The sequence below is a fragment of the Globicephala melas genome, chromosome 7 (genome assembly GCF_963455315.2).
Source record: "Globicephala melas chromosome 7, mGloMel1.2, whole genome shotgun sequence".
Classification (NCBI taxonomy): Eukaryota; Metazoa; Chordata; class Mammalia; order Artiodactyla; family Delphinidae; genus Globicephala; species Globicephala melas.
The window spans coordinates 69,466,105-69,486,710 of record NC_083320.1 but is presented as its reverse complement, the minus strand read 5'-3'; the positions used below and the strand labels follow the sequence as shown (position 1 = coordinate 69,486,710).

The 20,606-nt window shown below is 34.2% G+C and overlaps 1 protein-coding gene across 9 annotated transcripts in view; it reads left to right on the top strand.

Moving 5' to 3' along the window:
• Nucleotides 1-20,606, top strand: part of SLC4A10 (solute carrier family 4 member 10) — a 312,417-nt gene that overhangs the window by 258,592 nt on the left and 33,219 nt on the right. For all 9 annotated transcript variants that reach the window (XM_030852613.2, XM_030852628.2, XM_060302361.1 and 6 more), the window contains 4 exons: nucleotides 11,182-11,287; nucleotides 16,734-16,895; nucleotides 18,427-18,540; nucleotides 19,779-19,940. In XM_030852613.2, the coding sequence (XP_030708473.1) occupies nucleotides 11,182-11,287; nucleotides 16,734-16,895; nucleotides 18,427-18,540; nucleotides 19,779-19,940 (544 nt within the window). The remainder of the gene's footprint in view (nucleotides 1-11,181; nucleotides 11,288-16,733; nucleotides 16,896-18,426; nucleotides 18,541-19,778; nucleotides 19,941-20,606) is intronic.

Sequence of the window (20,606 nt, the reverse complement as noted above, 5' to 3'; positions counted from 1 at the left end):
CCAGGATGAGCTCTTGACAGGAAAGAGGAGGAAGTCTGTCTTCTTCCTACTGAGCTCTGCTATTGTCTTGGGGCATGTGGCTCCCCCATCTGGTCTCCCAACTCTATTTACATGAGGTTTCCGTTTATTAATTTTTTATACTTTAAGAAGAGATAAATAATTCTACCTTTCCTTTCAATTCTCTGTTCTTCCTTCTATCTCCCTACCCCTGATTCTATTGTAGTGGTTGTTAACATATCTTTTATTCTCTAACCATAGTTAAGTGTTAAACAATTTGCCTAAAGGTTGATTCTAAAAAACTTTTTTAAAACCACATTTTAAAAACCTTTACATAGTTATAGCTATTTAAATATTTCTCACTCTAGAGTCAAGTAGTGTGCATAGGTTACATTTTTTTCTCTATGGCTCTAGTATCATGACTCCTATGGCATTCAGAAAACAACATTCTTCCAGAATGGTAGCATAAGGAACTCTAAGGACCCTCTCACTGGTGAAACAACTTTACTGGTGAAAATCATTCTAGAAAGCAATAATAGAAAGTCTCTGGAAATTGTTTTAAGAGCAGATAGCACTTATATGTGGAATCTAAAAAAAAATGGTACAATGAACGTATTTACAAAACAGAAACAGACTCACAGACTTCGAAAACATACTTATGGGAACTTCCCTGGTGGTGCAGTGGTTAAGACTCTGTGCTCCCAGTGCAGGGGGCCTGGGTTTGATCCCTGGTCCAGGAACTAGATCCCACATGCATGCCGCACCTAGGAGTTCGCATGCAGCAACTAAGGAGCTGGTGATCCACAACTAAGGAGCCCATGTGCTGCAACTAAGAAGTCAGCGAGCCGCAACTAAGGAATCCGTGAGCTGCAACTAAGGAGCCCACCTGCCACAACTAAGACCCAATGCAACAAATTAATTAATTAATTAAAAATCTCCCTGACCTACCTCACACCTGAAGTTCCTTTAATAGGAAACTACATTTAAAAAAAAAGAAGAACAAAGAAAAGAAAGAAAACAAACTTATGGTTACCAAAGGGAAAGGTGGGGAGGAGGGATAAATTAGCAGTTTGGAATTAACATATACACACTACTGTATATAAAATAATCAACAAGGACCTATTGTATAGCACAGGGAACTCTACTCAATCCAGTATTCTGTAATAACCTATATGGGAAAAGAATCTGAAAAAGAAGGGATATATATATATATATATATATATATATATATATATATATATATATATAAAAACTAAATCACTTTGCTGTACACCTGAAACTAACACAACATTGTAAATCAACTATACTCCCGTATAAAATAAAAATTAAACTAAATTAAAAAAATAATGGAAGTTCTGGTGAAAAGCAATTAAGAGGAGGTAGGTAGCTTTATGAGAGACACAGGCTAAACAATAGGCCAGCTACTATACCAGAGAGAACCAGGAAAAGAGACAACTAAGGAGAGTCCTCTTGGGGCCAGAAGAACCTCAAACAATGACCTCAACTGCAAAGGAGCTAGAGTTTAATTGCATCATACCACCAGAGCATTTTATGCCCCAGGTTTCTGTCAAAAACAATAGCACAATCAGCGAGCAATTAATGGAGCCTAATAACTGAATGTATGTGGTAAGCTGTACAGCAACCACTAAGAAAATAACTAAAAATATATATAGTGAAGAATAAAAACCCAACAGTGTTCTTAACATCATGGTAAAATGAATTTTCTTTTTCAACATTTCATGAGCTGCTCAAAATCATTATATATTTCAGTTTTCTTCCTCTTTGGAACATGTCTTTCTTGTAAAGCCTTTTATTTTTCCTGGAATTGCTGACTGCCTTCTTTTGCTCTGGGCTTCTGTGCTTGAACGTCCTCTAGCTTCCCCAAGAATTCAATAATTCTATCCTGTTAACTCTTTATTAAAAGTTTAAGTGTAGAGTACAGCAGATGTTGCACAGCAGATCTCCAGAACTTTTTCATAGTGCATAACTAAAACTCTTTACCCATTGAACAGCAACTCCCCATTTCTCTCTTCCCGTCCCTGGAAACTACAATTCTACTTTCTGTTTCTATAAGTTTTACTATTTTAGATACCTCATATAAGTGGAATCATGCAGTATTTGTCCTTCTAGTTCACTTTGCACAATATCCTTAATGTTCGTCCATGTTGTAGCATATGACAGAATTTCCTTCTTTTTTTTAAATGACTGCATAATATTCCATTGTATGCGTGTATTATACTTTTTAAAATCCATTCATCTGTTGATGGACATTTAGATTGTTTCCACTTCTTGGCTCATTGTGAACAATACTGAAATGAACGTGGGAATGCAATATCTCTTCAAGATCCAGTTCTCTTTGGATCCAGAAATGGGATTGCTGGGTCATGTAGTAGCTCTATTTTATTTTTTGGTGGAACCTATAGAGTGTTTTCCATAGTGGCTGCATCATTTTACATTTCTAACAACCGTGCACAAGGGTTCCAGTTTCTCCACATTCTCACCAATGCTTCTTATTTTCTGTTGTTTTGTTTTGTTTCATTCATATTGGTCATCCTAACAGGTGTGAGATGATACTTCATTGTAGTTTCAATTTGCATTTCCCTGATGATTAGTGATGTCAAAAATCTTTTCATATACTTATTGACCATTTGTAGATCTTCTTCGGAGAAATGTCTATTTAGGTCATTTGTCCATTTTTAATTTATTTATATTTTTTATTTTTCTTTGTCCATTTTTAAATTGAGTGATTTGTTTTATTGCTATTGAGTTGTAGCAACTCCTTATATATTTTGGATATTAATGCCTTATCAGATACAGTTTGCATGTATTTCCTCCCATTCCACAGGTTGCCTTTTCATTCTGCTTATTGTTTCCTTGGCTATGTAGAAGCTTTTTAGTTTAATGTAGTCCCACTGTCTATTTTTGCATTTATTACCTGTGTTTTGGTGTCATATCCAAGAAATCATTGCTAAGACCAATGTAATAAAGCTTTCCCCATTTTCTTCTAGAAATTTTACAAATTTAGGTCTAATGTTTAAGTCTTTTATTTATTTTGAATTGATTTCTGTGAATGGTGTCAGATAAGGGTTCAATTTTATTCTTTTACTTGTGGATATCTGATTTTCCCAGCATGATTTGTTGAAGAGACTTCAGCATTTCCCCATTGTGCAGCTTTGCCATTCTTGTTGAAGGTCTTTTGACTGCATAGGTGAGAGTTTATTTCTGGGCTCTCTATTCTGTTCTATTGGTCTATATATCTGTCTTTGTTCTAGTACCATACTGTTTTTATTACTCTAGCTTTGTAATATATTTTGAAATTAGGAAGTGTGAGGCTTCCAGCTTCATTCTTTTTTTCTCAAGATTGTTTTGACTATTCAGGATCCTTCATGGTTCCATATGAATTTTAGGATTATTTTTTCTATTTCTATAAAAAATGTCATTGGAATTTTGGTAGCGATTGCACTGAATTTGTAGATCACTTCAGGTAATATGGGTGTTTTTAACAATATTAAGTCTTCCAATTCATGAACACATTTATATCTTTCCATTTATTTGTGTCCTCTAATTTCTTTCAGCAATGTTTTATAGTTTTAAGTGTAAAAGTCTTTCACATCTTTGGTTAAGTTTATTTCTAAGTATTTTATTCTTATTGATGCTATTCTAAATGGGGTTGTTTCCTTAATTTCTTTTTTAGATTGCACATTGTTGTTTATAGAAGCTCAACTGAGTTTTTTAATGTTGATTTTTTTTTTTTTTTGCGGTACACGGGCCTCTCACTGTTGTGGCCTCTCCCATTGCAGAGCACAGGCTCCGGACACACAGGCTCAGCGGCCATGGCTCACGGGCCCAGACACTCCGCGACACATGGGATCTTCCTGGACCGGGGCATGAACCTGTGTCCCCTGCATTAGCAGGCGGACTCTCAACCGCTGTGCCACCAGGGAAGCCCCTTTAATGTTGATTTTTATCCTGCAACTTTGTTGAATTCATTTATTACTTCTAACAATTTTTTTATATATGGAATTTTTAGAGTTTTCTTTGTATTAGATTATGTTATCTGTAAGCAGAGATAATTTTACTTCTTCCTTTCCAATTTGGATGCTGTTTTTTCTTACCTAATTTCTGTAGTAGGACTTCCAGTAATATTTTGAATTGAAATGGCAGGAGTGAGAATCCTTGTCTTGTTCTTTATCTTAGAGGAAAAGCTTCTGGTTTTTCCCCAGTGATTCTGATGTTAGCTGTGGGCTTGTCATATATGACTTTTACTATGTTGAGATAATTCCCTTCTATTCCTAGTGTGATGAGTGTTTTTATCATGAAAGGATGTTGAATTTGTCAAATGCTTTTTGTGCATCTATTGAGTTGATCATGTGATTGTATCCTTTGTTCCATTAATGTCATGTATCACAATGATTGATATTTGTTTGTTGAACCATTCCTGTGTTCCACGGATAAATCCTACTTGGTTATGATGTATGATCCTTTCAATGTATTGTTGAATTTAGTTTGTAATTATTTTGTTGAGGATTTTTGAATCTATATTCATTAAGAATATTGTTTTTTAGTTTTCTTTTGATGTCTTTTTCTGGTTTTGGTATCAGGGTAATTCTGGCTTCATAAAATGAGTTTGGAAGTGTTCCCTCCTCTTCAGTTTTTTGGAAGAGTTTTAGAAGGATTGGCATCAGTTCTTTAAATGTGTGGTAGAATTCGCCAGTGAAACCATCTGGTCATGGGCTTTTCTTTGTTGGGAAGTTTTTGATTACTGATTCAAACTCCTTACTAGCTATAGGTCTGTTCAGAATTTCTATTTCTTCATGATTCATTCTTGATAAATTGCATGTTTCTAGGAATTTATCCATTTCTTCCAGGCTATGCAATTTGTTCGCTTGGAATTACTCATAGTAATCTCTTATAATCCTTTTAATCTCTGTGACATTAGTTGTAACATCTCCTCTTTCATTTATAATTTTGAGTCTTTATTTTTTTCTTAGTTTAGCTAAAAGTTTGTCAATTTGTTCGTTTTTTTAAAAAACCAACTCAGTTTTATTGATCTCTACTGTTGTTTTTCTAGTCTCTATTTCACTTATTTATGCTCTGATGATTATTATTTCCTTCCTTCTGCTAACTTTGGCCTTTGTTTTTCTTCTAGTTCTTTGTGCTTTAAAGTTAGATTGTTTATTTGAGAATTTTCATCTTTTTAATGTAGGCAGTTATTGCTATAAACTTCCCTCTTAGTACTGCTTTTGCTGCATCCTATAAGTTTTAGTATGTTGTTTTTGTTTTCATTTGTCTTAAGATATTTTCTAATGTCTCTTTTGATATCTTCTTTGGTCCATTGGTTGTTCAAGGATATGTTGCTTAATTTCCATGCATTTGTGAATTTTTTTGTTTTCCTTCTGTTATTGATTTCTAGTTTCATTGCACTGTGGTTGGAAAGTATACTTAGTATGATTTCAGTCTTCTTACATCTGTTGAGACTAGTTTTGTGACCTAACATATGATCTCTTGTGGAGAGTGTTTTGTGTGTGTTTGAGAACTCTGTGTATTCTGCTGCTGGGGGGTGAAATGTTCTGTATATGCTATTAGGTTCATTTGGTCTATACTGTTGTTCAAGTCCTCTGTTTCCTTATTCATCTTCTATTTGGATCTATCCATTATTTAAAGTGAGGTATTGAAATATCCTAATATAATTGTGTTACTATCTATCTTTCTCTTCACTTCTGTCAATGTTTCCTTCATATATTTGGGTGCTCTGCTGTTAGGTGCGTATATCTTTTTAATTGTTGTATCTTCCTGGTTAATTGACTCTTTTAGCCTTATATAATGTCCTTCCTTGTCTCTTTTGACAGTTTTTGACTTAAAGTCTATTTGTCTGATATGATTATGACCCACCCGGACACCTGCTCTCTTTTGGTTACCATTTGCATATAATATTGTTTTTTATACTTTAACTTTCACTCTATGTGTGTTCCTAAATCAAAAGTCTCTTCCAGACAGCATATAGTTAGATCTTTTTTTTATCCATTTAGTCATTCTATGTCTTTTGATTGGGGAGTAAAATCCACTTACATTTAAGTACTTATTTATAGAGAAGAACTTACTATTGCCATTTTATTAGTTGTTTTCTGTCTTGTAACATTTTTGTCACCTGCCCCCTTTCCTCTCTTTTTTACTTCCTTTGTGTTTTGTTGATTTTTTTTTTTTTTAGTAGTGATATGTTTTGATTCCTTTCTTATTTTCTTTTGTGGATGTTCTACACAAAAAGGTATTTTCTTTTTGGTTACCATAGGGCTTACATAAAACATCTTATATTTACAACAATCTATTTTAAGTTGATAAAATTAACTTCAATTGCATACAAATACTCTTCACTTTTACTCCCCCCTTGTTACACTTTTTATGTTATTGATGTCAAAAATTACATCCTTTCATATTGTGTATCCATTAACATATTTTTATAGTAATAGTGTCTAAAAATACTTTTGTCCTTCAACTTCTATACCAGAATTAAAAGTGATTTATGTACCACCATTACAGTATTTTGTATTTGTCTATATACTTACCTTTATTAGCAAGCTTTATACTTTCATATGTTTTTGTGTTGCTGTTCAGCGTCCTTTTGTTTGAACTTGAAGGATTCCCTTTAGCATTTCTTATAAGGCAGATACAGTGGTGATGAACTCCTTCAGCTTTATTTTTGAAACCTGGGAAGGTTTTATTTCTCCTTCATTTTTGAAGTCCCCCATTTTTTACCAGATATAGTATTCTTGGTTGGAAGTTTTCCCTTTTAGCGCTTTGAATATGTCATACCACTGCCTTCTGGTCTGTAGAGTTCAGACTGAAAAATCCACTGGTAGTATTATGGAACTTCTCTTGCACATGGTGGTTAGCTTTTCTCTTTCTGCTGTTGAAATTTTCTCTCTATTTGACTTTTAACAGTTTGATTATAATGTGTCTTAGTATGGATTTTTTTGGATTCACAATGGTTGGAATTCATTGGGTTTCTTAAATATGGATGTCATTTCCTTCCCCATTTTTGGGAAGTTTTGGGGCACTATTTCTTTAAATAAGCTTTCTGTCCCTTATTCTCTTTCTTCTTCTTCTGGGGCTCCCATGATGCATATATTGATTTGCTTATGATATCCCATGTGTTCCTCAGGCTTTCTTCACTCTTTTTCGTTCTTTTTTCATTTTGTTCTTCTGACTGAATAATTTCAAGTGACCCGTCCTCAAGTTCACTGATTCTTTCTTCTGCTTAATTGAGTCTGATGTTGAACTCCTCTACTGAATTTTTTAGTTCAATTATTGTATTCTTTAGCTCCAAAATTTCTATTTTGTTCTTTTTAAATATTTTCTATCTTTTTGTTGATATTTTCATTTTGTTTATGCATCATTTTCTTGATCTCATAGAGTATCATTATAATGATTATTTTAATTCTGTCAGGTAATTTTTATACCTCTATTTCTTTAAGATAAGTTTCTGATTTATTTTATTCCTTTGTATGGACCATGTTGCCCTGTTTCTTCATGTGTCCCATAACTTTGTTTTAGGATTGGCACATTTGAAATAACAGCCACCTTTCATAGCCTTTAGGAACTTGCTCTTTGTGCAGAAGACTCTTATTAATCAGCTTGACTAGAGATTCTGGGGGCCTCTCTAACCCTTTCTTGGAGGGAAGGGGATGCAAATTCTCTGAGCCTCGTGTGTGCAATTTCTCAATTAGTATTGCTGGTTTCTTTTTCCAGGGGCTCATAATCTTTTGCTCCCTCTGAGAACAAGGGATAGCAGAGAATCTTGCTACTGTAAAACCATAGAACTTACAGTAGCAAGATTCTCTGCTATCTCTTGTTCTCAGAGGCCTCCAGATATCTACCATATGATGAGTCCCCATCAGCATCCCAGGTTAGGTGAGACAGTTGCCATTTTCTGACATTTTATGACAAGACAGATACCAGTCCCTCAGTAGCCCTCTGAAGAGCTGGAATGTCAGATACAGCCTCTATTTTCTCTTCACCCCCAGTGTAAAAAGTGTAAGCCAGGGTATTCTCTACCACTGCTGAGCTGTGCCAGCTTAGAGGAGGGGCTGATGCAGTTAAAGTGAAATTGCTCTTCTTACCCATTTGAATGTGGCTGTTCACAGCTTTGCACTCAGGTACTGCAACATCTTAACTGGATTCTGGAATTCTCGTTACAGTATTTTGGTCCATATATTGTTGTTAAATTGAAGTTTTTATGGGGGAAGGAGCACTGGGACTTTCCATTCAGCCATCTTGTGATTTCACTTCTTCCCTTGTTCACTCTTGGGCTCTACCATACATTTGTCATTCTGAGAGTTCTTTCACTGCTTTCTCAGGTTGGAAAACACTCTTTCCTTCATCCCAACATCTTCTCTTAGTTCAGACCCTTTTTGGGATTCTACTTGGCAGGCCAGGTCCTTCCTTTACTGCAGTTGGAAGGATATATCTATATCCATATAAATTTATAAATTTTATATGTATATATAAATATGTATATATATTCATGTTTCTATGTAAATATTTCTATTTTTTTAAGTTAGTCATTAGGAGCAGACTGCCTAGGTTTAAATTCTGGCTCTGATGTTTCTAGCTGTGTAACCTTGGCCACATCACTCGTGCCTTGATATTTTCATGTGATTAATACTACCTATTTTAAGGATTAAACATAAAAGTACTATTATTGTTAGTATTACTCTTCTGTTCTGCTTTTACAAACATCCTGCTTTCATATGCTTTTCATATTCCATTTGTTTACATCTCTCTTTTGTTGATATTTCTCCTCATGTTTCTTTTTATATTATTTCTTTGGTTAATGAATTCTAGGTAATGAGAAAATAAACATGTGTGTTCAGTCCTCTTTCTTAAGCTAGAAGCCAAACCTGATTTTTAATTTTAGAAAATATTCAGTGATTTAATGGTTTTCGTGTTATTTTTAATAATTTAAGATATTTTTAAATGAAATTATTCTCTCTCTCTTCATATATTATCTTTACCATATTTGCCTAGTGATCTAATGACCTAGAGTCAAAATTAAACAGGAATTTTCTTTCTTTTGATAGATTCTCAGTGATAGTAGCAAAACTGTTTTAATGCTGGTCAGAATTTAATTCTCTTTAAAGCACTGGAAGCAAAATAAAGAGTATCAGCATGTTAGAGAGTTTTTTTTTTTGTATTACATTAATTGAAAGTTAACAGTTTTATTACATCTTATGAAAAACTGAAAAATGAACCAGAAAATAATGATGAGAACCATGATGATGATGGCAGCTACAATTTCAAAACTGCATAAATGTATACCAGGCACTTAATATATATCATGTTACTTATTCTTCATAATAGCTCTACAAGGTAAGCATTTCAGTCTGCATTTTACTTATGAGGAAACCAAGATTTAGAGTGCTTAAATAATTTGCCCCTGGCCACACAGCCAGTAAAGGACAAAGGCCTTTCTGACACATAATCCTGTGTTCTGGGATTATGTACAACTAATCTGGGACTTGAGAACCTATAGATTTGAATAAATTGCATTAATGAATGACTATTACTGCATCTCAGGGGACTGTTTCCTTTTTGCTATGTTTCCTCCCTCTGATACCATGGTGGTCACTGTAGCTGCTCATAGTAGCTAATACTTCCATGTCTCATTCCCTTAAAGTCCTCATCAACAACTTTCTCATTGGAATCCTCTGTTTTTTTAGAGGCCCAGCCCCATGTGAGCCCAGGTGGAGAATACTCTAACATCTCTTAGTGAGAGCAGGAACATACCTGTCTGTATTGCCCAAGTCAAGGAGAGTTTCTTGTAATAATAGACACTCAGTACACTTTGAAAAATTAATGAATGGTGGTAAAAAAAAAAAGAACAGACTAAAATTCCTGATGTAAAAGACAGAAGAGAGGGCTTCCCTGGTGTCGCAGTGGTTAAGAGTCTGCCTGCCGATGCAGGGGACATGGGTTCGTGCCCTGGTCTGGGAAAATCCCACATGCCGTGGAGTGGCTGGGCCCGTGAGCCATGGCCACTGAGTCTGCGCGTCCGGAGCCTGTGCTCTGCAACGAGAGAGGCCACAACAGTGAGAGGCCCGTGTACCGAAAAAAAAAAAAAATAAAGAAGAGATACTGTTGCTTAGGCAGAGAAATTTATCAAGTAGAGACTGTAATATATTTGCCTACAGAAATAATGGCAGTTGGGTTCTACAGTTCAATTAATATCACTAAAACAGCAATCCAGCTAATATACAAGTTATGTAGTATATATGTGGCTTAATCTGAGAGCCCAACCACTATTTTTATAAAATGCTTCTATAAGAAAATGCTCTCTGAAGAGCAAATAATAGACTTATGAATGAATTTTTCAAACAATTTGTAAATTGAAGTTAACATCTAAGACAATTAACTTATTGATAATCTTTGCTTTTGTCTTCTCATTTACTTACAAAGTTATAAAGAACATGAGATCAAAAGCTGTTTTTTATTACATAACAGTACCACTTTGCCCAGCTTTTGCCCAGCTTTTTCCTATTCTCTCTGCTCTTACCCCACCCAGCGTTCATCATGTTACTTTATATGTAGTAGCTACTCAAAAATCTTTTGCATACTGATTGTTTGATTTTTAATAGAACTATCACTCATCACAAAGAAAGTATATCCTGAGATACCTAGGGTTCTTGCTTCAACCTAGCTTTAATTTTAAATTACATTGCAAAATTCTAAATGATCTCTAAAATATGAATTATAAACTCCAATTTTAATTGATATAGTTATACAGTATTAATAAAAATAAGTAATTATAATAATACATTTGAATATTTATAATTTTTTCCCACTTGACTTATAATTTAGAGGCAAATGGTTGTTGTAAGGTCTAGAAAGCATCTTGGTTTAAAAGGCCTCAAAAGCCCTGTGTTCTAACCTACACTTTAAAAAATTTCCTCTGATGGGGACAGAGAGGGAATGACCTCTCATTCCAGGAAACATTAGAAGTGATCTAATGTCCTAACAATATATCTATCCTCTGTCTGAAAATAGTGTGTTTTGGAGTTTAGGATGACCTACCTACTTATCTCTCAGATGGAGGAAGGCTGTGACTGGGGAAGAAGGACCCATCACAAATTTGTTTTAAGTATGGTGACAAAAAGATACTTCACAAAAGACACTGTTTTGCCTTTGCAGGTGTAACTGTGTGGAACCACATAATCCTAGCAATGATACTTTGAAGGAATGGAGGGAGTCCAATATTTCTGCCTCTGACATAATTTGGGAGAACCTAACTGTGTCGGTAAGTGAAACATTGAAAAATAAGTCATGGACTTCCCTGGTGGCACAGTGGTTAAGAATTCGCCTGCCAATGCAGGGGACATGGGTTTGAGCACTGGTCCGGGAAGATCCCACATTCCACGGAACAACTAAGCCCATGTGCTACAACTACTGAGCCTGCGCTCTAGAGCTCACAAGCCACAACTACTGAGCCCGTGCGCATAGAGTCCATGCTCTACAACAAGAGAAGCCACTGCAATGAAAAGCCCGCACACCACAACCCACTCGCCGCAACTAGAGAAAGCCCGCATGCAGCAACAAAGACCCAACACAGCCATAAATTAATTAATTAATTTTTAAAAAAGAAAAATAGGTCATACCTTGAATCTTATTACTATAAGGGCTTTTATTGACTTTTTGAATGAATTATTGCCACTAAGTTAAGTGTTTTAAACAAATACTATTATAAAAGTGATGGTTTTGATTTCATTCATTTCAAGTATGCATAAGTTTACTGGGGTTTTCTTTCATTATTAAGTTTTTCCAGTAGTTATTAGGCCTGAGTTACTCTGAAAGCACACATATATGGCATAATGTGACTAGATTAACTGAAAGCACATTAAATAAGAGTAGTGTTGACCTAAATGAAACCGTATGGCAGAACTAAGTCAGCCTTCTGTGTAAAGAACCCAGAATGCTTTTACTTTACTCTGTAATACTGCTCCAGCTGTTCAGAATATGTTAAGGGGGAGGGGATGTTTGTTAATATTTTAGTGTATATATTGAACTTTTTGGAAAAACAAAAGTCACTTTTCTTAATAAAATTCTGGCACCTCCCTCAGGAAGATTTTCTTACTTCCATTTTCTCTTTATCCTCCATTCAAGAAATAGAATGCAACATATTTTTCACCTATCAAAGTTAAATCTTATACCTTTAAAAATATTTTTGGCTTTCCTCTTTTTTTGTGGTATCTTTTTCCCCCCTCATAGCTGAATTTCTCAGTTCTTCTTAATCTCTTGCAATATTTGTGCACCTCCTTTTCCATCTACATTTGCATCCTTTACTTCTGGTCAATCAAATCTCATAATTGGAAAAATCGAAAGTGTTCTGGTTTTAATAAGTATTAAAATCTGAGTCATTCTAGTTTCTTCTCTATTCTTCCCAGTTACAAACATTACAATCCAAAGCTTCTGCCACTTTATCTACCCATATAAGCTCAAATCCCATTATAACCATGGGCATAAAACTATATAAATTCTAGTTCATTTTATGAAAAACATATCATTTAGTAAGTGAGCCAGTTAGTGACACACAGAAATCTTTTTTGTTGTACAAATGTTATAAAACTCTAAACATGATTCTTGTAAGACCACTTGACCTATTGCCTATTTTATCAATTTTCCTCATTAAATATTTTCTTTCAGAATCAAAATCAAATTACTTACCTTCTGTTTAAAATTCTATCTTGACCTATATTTTACTACTTTTCCTCTTATGCTAGTCATTTGCTCTAAAATAAGCCTTCACTTACTTTTGTTGTTTTCTTCTGTTATGGTTAACATTTATTCTGTCCTATTTTTCTTAGAAAAAATAACATTACCAAACTGTTTCCTTTCAGAGAGCCATTTAAATCGATCAGTAAAAGAAATGATGAGCTGAACAAGAAAGAATGCTACAGTTATTCAGAATTTAGACATGGGATTGTGGTTGGTCCATTCAGCAGTGCATCTTCCATTTATATTTCCCTTTTGTAAACTATAAAGATATTATGTCTTGAGTCCCTTGCTTTTGTCCCTCATCTTGGTGTCCCCTACAATACAGTAACCCAATAATCTCATCTCTAAATTATTTAACATGATAATTTACTCTGTGTTTTATAGTCTTGAATAATTTAATATTAAATAATAATATTCATTCCATGTAGTAGCAAACCCTGAATCATAACTTTCAAAGAGACTCTTAGCACAATTGATCTAGCTAGCCATGAGTTAATTTTAAATATTAGAAGTTTTAGGGTCAAGCAGAGTACAGTGAAAAATATTTTGCAATCAAAGCAAATCTAGCACTGTGGTTTTTTTCTTGAAGTTCTGTACTAGGAGTTAACATTCTGGCAGAAATTTTCATATTATTTTTCATTAGTTAAAAGCAGTTTTTGCAATAGGTAATTGCTAATCTTGACCAGAAATAGCATTTATCACCAAAGGGAATGCTACGTAATGAAAAAGTCTTACAATTTTTAAGTCAATGAGGGCCATAAAATTGTTTTGTCTTAATTGTTATTCTGGGATTTCTTTCCTCAGCATAACCATTAGTATCATCAAAAACATTGTATTAATAAAGCACTGTGCTAATGGATATTATAACTAGTTTTGTAAAAATAGTCATGTAATATCTACTTTGTATATTATTCATGTGATGATTTTTAATTGAATTGTTACATATCTCATTAATTGTAATTTATACCTTGCTAACTCAGCAAGGGCAAAGAACTTCAGCTTTCTTTGATTCTCCCAAACAGCTGTATGCATATTAAGTGTTCAATAAATATTTAATGATCGTTTTGAAAAATAGTCTCAAATCACAAATTTACTATTTAATGTAAATATCTTGTTTTGGTTGATTTTGTTTTCCAGCTTTATTGAGGTATAATTGACAAATAAAAATTTTGTATATTTAAGGTATACAATATGATGTTTCGGTATATGTATATGATGTGAATGATTACCGTAATCAAGCTAATTAACATATCCATCACCTCAAATAGTTACCTTTTTTTTTTTTTTTGGTGAAAACAATTAAGATCTACTCTCTCAGCAAATTTCAATTATTTAATGCAATACTATTAACCATAGTCACCATGTTATACATTAGATCTTCATAATTTATCCTGCATAAGTGAAAGTTTGTACCCTTCGGCCAATATTTCCCCATGTTTCCCCTGTCCCCAGCCATTAGTAACCATCATTCTACTCTCTGCTTCTGAGTTTGACATTTTTAGATTCCACATGTAAGTTAAATCATATAGTGTTTGTCTTTCTGTGTCTGGCTTATATCAGTCAGCATAATGTCCTCCAGATTCATCCATGTTGTTGCAATGGCAGGATTTCCTTCCTTTTTAAGGGAATGATATTCTGTTATATATTTATACTGCATTTTCTTAATCCATTCATCCATTGACAGACATCTAGGTTATTTCCATATCTTGGCTATTGTGAATAATGCCTAATTCAAGTGTTTTATAGCAAGCTAGAACACTTAGGTTTCTATGTTTATATATATTTTTAGCAGTATCTCAAAATCTGTCATTATAAAGGAATTCCTAGGCGAGGTTTAAAATATTCACAAGCAATTAACTAGCAATTGGTTAAGAATCGTTTTAGTGCCAGAATTACATATTTAGCTTATATATAACTAAGGGGCAGGACACTAATGCCAACTTTAATTTCTTATTTTATCAAACTTAATTTTTACCAACTTATAACACTGCTGAAACTTAGAACGTGTTGAAGAATAATTAGTAGAAATGAGTTTGTCAACAAGCAGTTTTTCGTTTTTGTAAGTGAAACCATATGTGAGACTCAAAATAAGAGAACAGGATTTGGATTTAGTTTTCTCTTCCAAATCTCAGTACTTGTTTTGTGTGTGTGTGTGTGTGTGTGTGTGTGTGTGTGTGTGTGTGTGTGTTAAAGGTACAGTTAGTATAAACCAGAAAATAAATGTAGAATTTAGTAGTTCACAATTTTTCCTTTTTAAATAGCATATTGTCCCCCTAAAAGGAAGAAAAAATAAATACACTTTTCGAATTTGCTTTGAATTAAAGTAACTAGGCAAGCTATTGGCAATGTATTATAGATTATAAGACAGTTAAATGATCCTTTAAATGGTTTCTATGTTCCTAAGATTTGAGAACAAGACCCAGTCAAGTCCAAGACTTGGAGGACTTTTATATCTGCACAAAAGACTGATCACAAATATTTAGATAATGTGTTTACAACAGAGCTTCTAGCTCCTCTTTGTATTTATCCATTCTTCTTAACCATTACTTTGCTTAGTAATTGCTATACTAGTATCTCTGGACAAGGGGCAAGAGACGGGACTAAAAAATTCAAGGATTCATTTTTGCTACTTTATCTATTTTAACAGAGTTTTGAGAGAAGGAAAATTAAAGCTATAATTAAGGCCTGGGGGATTTTTCTTTGGTTTTTCAATTAGCCAAGTCATTGTGCTCTATATTAAAATAGATAATTGGAATTCAACTTTAGCTAGCAAAGAATGTAGCATTTGCAGTTAGATTAGAAAAGGGAATGGAATTGTGTTAGATAATTATAAAGTATACAAACAATATTTCTCAAGAATCCTAGCCTTAGGGGTAGCTGCCCCAAGTAGATTTTACTAGTTTGTTTTTGGATAACCATGTAACAATCTGTGATTTAGTCTAGAATCTTGTGAAGGTATTTGTTTTCTGCTATACAAGGACTCCAGGGCCTGAAACTTTGTTCATTGGACAGTCTCTGTTGGTGATCAGTCCGTCAGTCCATATTTTTCTCTAAGATCTTTAAGTATATGACACAATTCAGTTTCTGTTCAGGTCCAGATATCTCAAGTACTAACAAGGTCACTGGATCACTTAAACCATTCTTTTCTCTGTTTTGAAATAAAAAATTAAAATTTAGTGTTCTAATCTTTAAATTAAAATAGTAAAAAGCAAAACGTTTTTAAAAAGTTTTAATTTCAAAATATTAATGTTTAAAATGCTCAGTTTTTTTCCTCCAAGAAAGGAAATTTTTTTGACTTTGCTGCCACCTCATGGCTAAGGCAGCAATTAGAAATGATCCTTCAGAGGCTTATAAAATATATACCAGGAAAAAAAAAAAGACCATGAAGAAGTCATAGTAAATATGAACTTTGCATTGCTTCTATACTTTTTTCTCTTTTGTTCTATAATTTAAATTTGAGCCCCATCTTTGACTTTCAGTTTCACTCCAGTAATAATGTGTCATAGTTTTTTGTTGCTTTTCTCACCTTTCTTGGGAGCTTTTGGACTAGATAATTCTACAAAATCATTGTTCTTCTTTAATAATATTCCCACCAAAGGAATATCATGTTTGTATCACAACTCTGCTGCCACCCAGCAGCGGTGAGCCCATAGCCAATTACTTAACTTCTCTACACCTCAGTTTCCTCAGACATGAAATAGAAATAATAATAACTACCTATTTTATAGGGTTGATGTGAAAATTCATTAAGATGGTGATTGATAAATCAGTTAGTTTCATAGATTTAAACTTAATTTGAAAAGGCAAGAATTTTAGAAGTGGTTCATATTGCTCACTACCTATGCAACTAGGAGCCATAACTGAAAACTTCAGCAACTCAACTGCAAGCGATCTTAAGATGTTAGTTTTCTGAAAGAAACGTGTCCACCTTTTTTGCTTAATAGCTCCATTTGTTTTCCTTCCTCTGGCAGGAATGCAAATCATTACATGGAGAGTATGTTGGACGAGCTTGTGGCCACGAGCACCCATATGTTCCAGATGTTCTATTTTGGTCAGTGATCCTGTTCTTTTCCACAGTTACTCTGTCAGCCACACTGAAGCAGTTCAAGACTAGCCGCTATTTTCCAACCAAGGTACTTAGACTACAATTTTTCTGATCAAAACGTGAACCAACATAAAGCATGTTATGGAGTCATGTGTGTTTTAGGACAAAAGAAAGAGCTATTGCTGTCGTTAAAGGAGCCACGAAAAGGTTTTTGTGTGATTGAGCTGCCAGTTTAGGAGTGGGCATGGTGAGGGAGGTAAGAGAAAGCATTTTGTGATACAGTGCTAGGAGTACACATTCCCTCCAGGCTTATCTCCTAACTTCAAATCCCAGAGATAAACTCCCACTTTCCCACTTTCATTTTTGGAACTCAAAAGCACACACTGCATTACTGATTGTCACTTTCTTGCCCAGTGAACAGTGGGAACTATTCCAGCCTGACAGACACCTCATAGGAGCCACTGTTACATTCTGTAATTGGGAAAGCCCCTGCAAGACTCATTGGAACACTATCCTCTTTTTCATTTTTAAAGTGTCAGTCCCTCCGCCTAACCCACCACGTTTGCATCTGCATATTTGGAAAGGAAAGTAAACAGAGAAACAGCTTAGTTCAATATTTAACACTGCAAAGTAACACCTATAAGGTCTGACTCAGCCAAAAAAGAAGGAAGGAAGGAAGGGAGGGAGGGAGGGAAGGAGGAAGGAAGGAAGGAGAAAAGAAAAAGAAAGAAAAGAAACAAGAAAACAAGCTTTTTAAGGATGAGCTAAAAATTGTGATGAAAATTCTACTCTGGGAAAATGTTTTAAGAACTGCTGTTTGAGAGAAACTTCTGTTTTTCTTACCTCTTCCTTCCGTAACGTGGAAGATTCATTTCTTTCCCCCCAAAGCTTAATTTGATTAATATAGAATTATCTTTTTTGTATCAAACTCCTGCATTTTGTATGTGTTTGTGTGTGCGTCATAAAGGCAGCCTAATAAAAGGCAGATCTTGTTGATTATTGTTTAAGAATTTTTCTCAATGAAGGCTTTATAAAAGAGAAATGGCTTTAAAAACTGGCTTACATAGAATAACTTTTAAATTTGCTTACTCTGTTGTGCAAATTACCTGCTGCCATACTTGTAGCTCAGATAAACTAACTAACTTCAATAAAAATAGATAATTTTATTTCATGGTATTTCAGGTTTATGATATTAAAATGTTACCTACGTGAGAAAGAGTACTAAAATATAGCGAAATTCTAGCCATGCAACCTTATTCTGTGAAATAAATATTCACATACTGGAATTCATAATAAACTTAGATTTTTATCAGCACTGCTGATGTAGTGATATTGTATCATGCAAGATTCCCATAATAAACTTAGATTTTAAATGAAAACAGCACAATCACCATTGTAGCTATTCCATAATGCCTCATTTTGAAAATGTTGAGTGTGTATTCATCCTAATGACAGAGATACATAAATATAAATATGACAAGAGTTAGTAGTAATATTATAGTATGCGTAAAGTATAATATTATGATATTATGTCATAAAGTGTGATTCTAGATTATGTTCCTGAGTATTCTTCACTATTTATAGTTCCTTCAAGTGACAAGTGTTTTCATTATGTTTAGGTGCGATCCATAGTGAGCGACTTTGCTGTCTTTCTTACGATTCTGTGTATGGTTTTAATTGACTATGCCATTGGGATCCCATCTCCAAAACTACAAGTACCAAGTGTTTTCAAGGTGAAGTTATCATAGGATTTACTATCATCTCTCCATCTCTGTAGGTCTAATTTTTATTCAGATGATGGCTATAACCCTAGTTCTTGGGATTTTCATGAAAATATAAAGAATATAGATTAATATAACAGTAAATAAAATGCCCACAGCATGACTAAAATTTTGGCCTAATATTAAAAAAATAGAAATCACAGAAATGGAAACCTAGAGGCAGCTTGAAAAAAATTTCTGTCAATTATTCCAGTGGGAATATCTATATTCTTAAAAGATAAGGAAGCATTTTGAAAGTAAGGGTGACGCACAGTGGATAGGCCTTGAAAACAGATAAAATTAGGTCTGGAATAGAGTTCAGACCATGTTACTAACTATGCAACCTTGGGCCAGTTACTTTACCTCTCTGAACCTGTTTTCTCACCTATCAAAAAGAGCGAGGGGGCTTCCCTGGTGGCGCAGTGGTTGAGGGTCCTCCTGCCGATGGAGGGGACGTGGGTTCGTGCCCCAGTCCAGGAGGATCCCACGTGCCGCGGAGCAGCTGGGCCCCTGGGCCATGGCCGCTGGGCCTGCGCGTCCGGAGCCTGTGCTCCGCGGCGGGAGAGCACAGTGAGAGGCCCGCGTACTGCCAAAAAAAAAAAAAAAAAAAAAATAGCTAGGGACTTCCTCAAAGAATCGTCAAAATGATTTCCTTTGGGTCTCATCTCAGGCACCAGCCATGTTTGAACCTTTCCCTGAGCCCATGATGTGACCAAACGTCTTTTTGACATTATTACATAGTGACCTGGATACACGTCTAAAATAAGAGTTATACACAGTGGTCAATGTGATATTTGTAAATGTAAATAAATTTGCCAATCATAAATGATAAATATTAATATGATTTTATTTAATATAGGTATTGATTGAGAACACAAATTTGTGAGTCAGTTTGTCAGAGCTGAAATCCTATCTCCACCACTTACTAGCTTTGGGACCTTGAAAAATTTACTGAACCTCTCTATGTCTCAGTTTCCTTATCTGTATCTTCTTTAGACTGTTGTGAAGAAAAAAATGAGTTAAAATATTTAAAGCACTTAGAATAGTGTCTGGTACCTTATAAATGCTTTGTGAATATTATTATTATTAAATATATAATTCACTTGGCATATCAGTTTATAACTAGGGTTTTCCTGGTATTATCTGTAAGACAATTTGATTAGGTATTCATTAATCCAGTTAATAACTGTGCATTCTTTAATTTTTCACAGCCCACAAGAGATGATCGTGGCTGGTTTATTACACCTTTAGGCCCAAATCCATGGTGGACAGTAATAGCTGCTGTTATTCCAGCTTTACTTTGTACTATTCTAATTTTTATGGACCAACAGATTACAGCCGTCATCATCAACAGAAAAGAGCATAAGCTAAAGGTATATTTTAACCTCCATTTTAATGTAAATCATTGTGATTCAACGGATGTCAATTATACTTTATACTGATGTTTATTATATTTTGTATTCTATAGTCATTTGCATAGTGAAATATTAAAATATTTTCAGATTCATAATTTTATTTTCTATATTCATGGTACTTTGTCTGACGATAAGTTTAACATTAATTTATTAATTATTAATTAATTAATTTAATTATAGCACTTGGCTGAGCTCTGAACTCTGGAACCCTACCTCCAGGACTTAAAATTTAAAAACATTGGCAAAGTTCTAGCTTTCTTTACCATGTTTAACACACTGTAATGAAATAATCTATTTTGGTGAAGTGTAGCTTTACCAATTTGTCTTACGTCTGGGGTTCTTCTATTTCTCTATTTGACCTTAAGTATATCTATTAGATTGCATTCATTTTGGAACAAATTACATCTTCAAATAATTCTCATTTTCTTTAGTCGTTCCTCCATCTATAATGTCTATGACATTAAAACCAGTCATATTATAGTTTGTGACATCTTTGTTGAATTTTAGTGCAGATTCTAATGACTTTCTTTTACAAAAAGAATAAATATGAATGTATCTTATTTATTATATTCTGACCCTGCCATTTGGCAACTGTGAAAAATTAGCTGTTCACTGGTGTGCAGT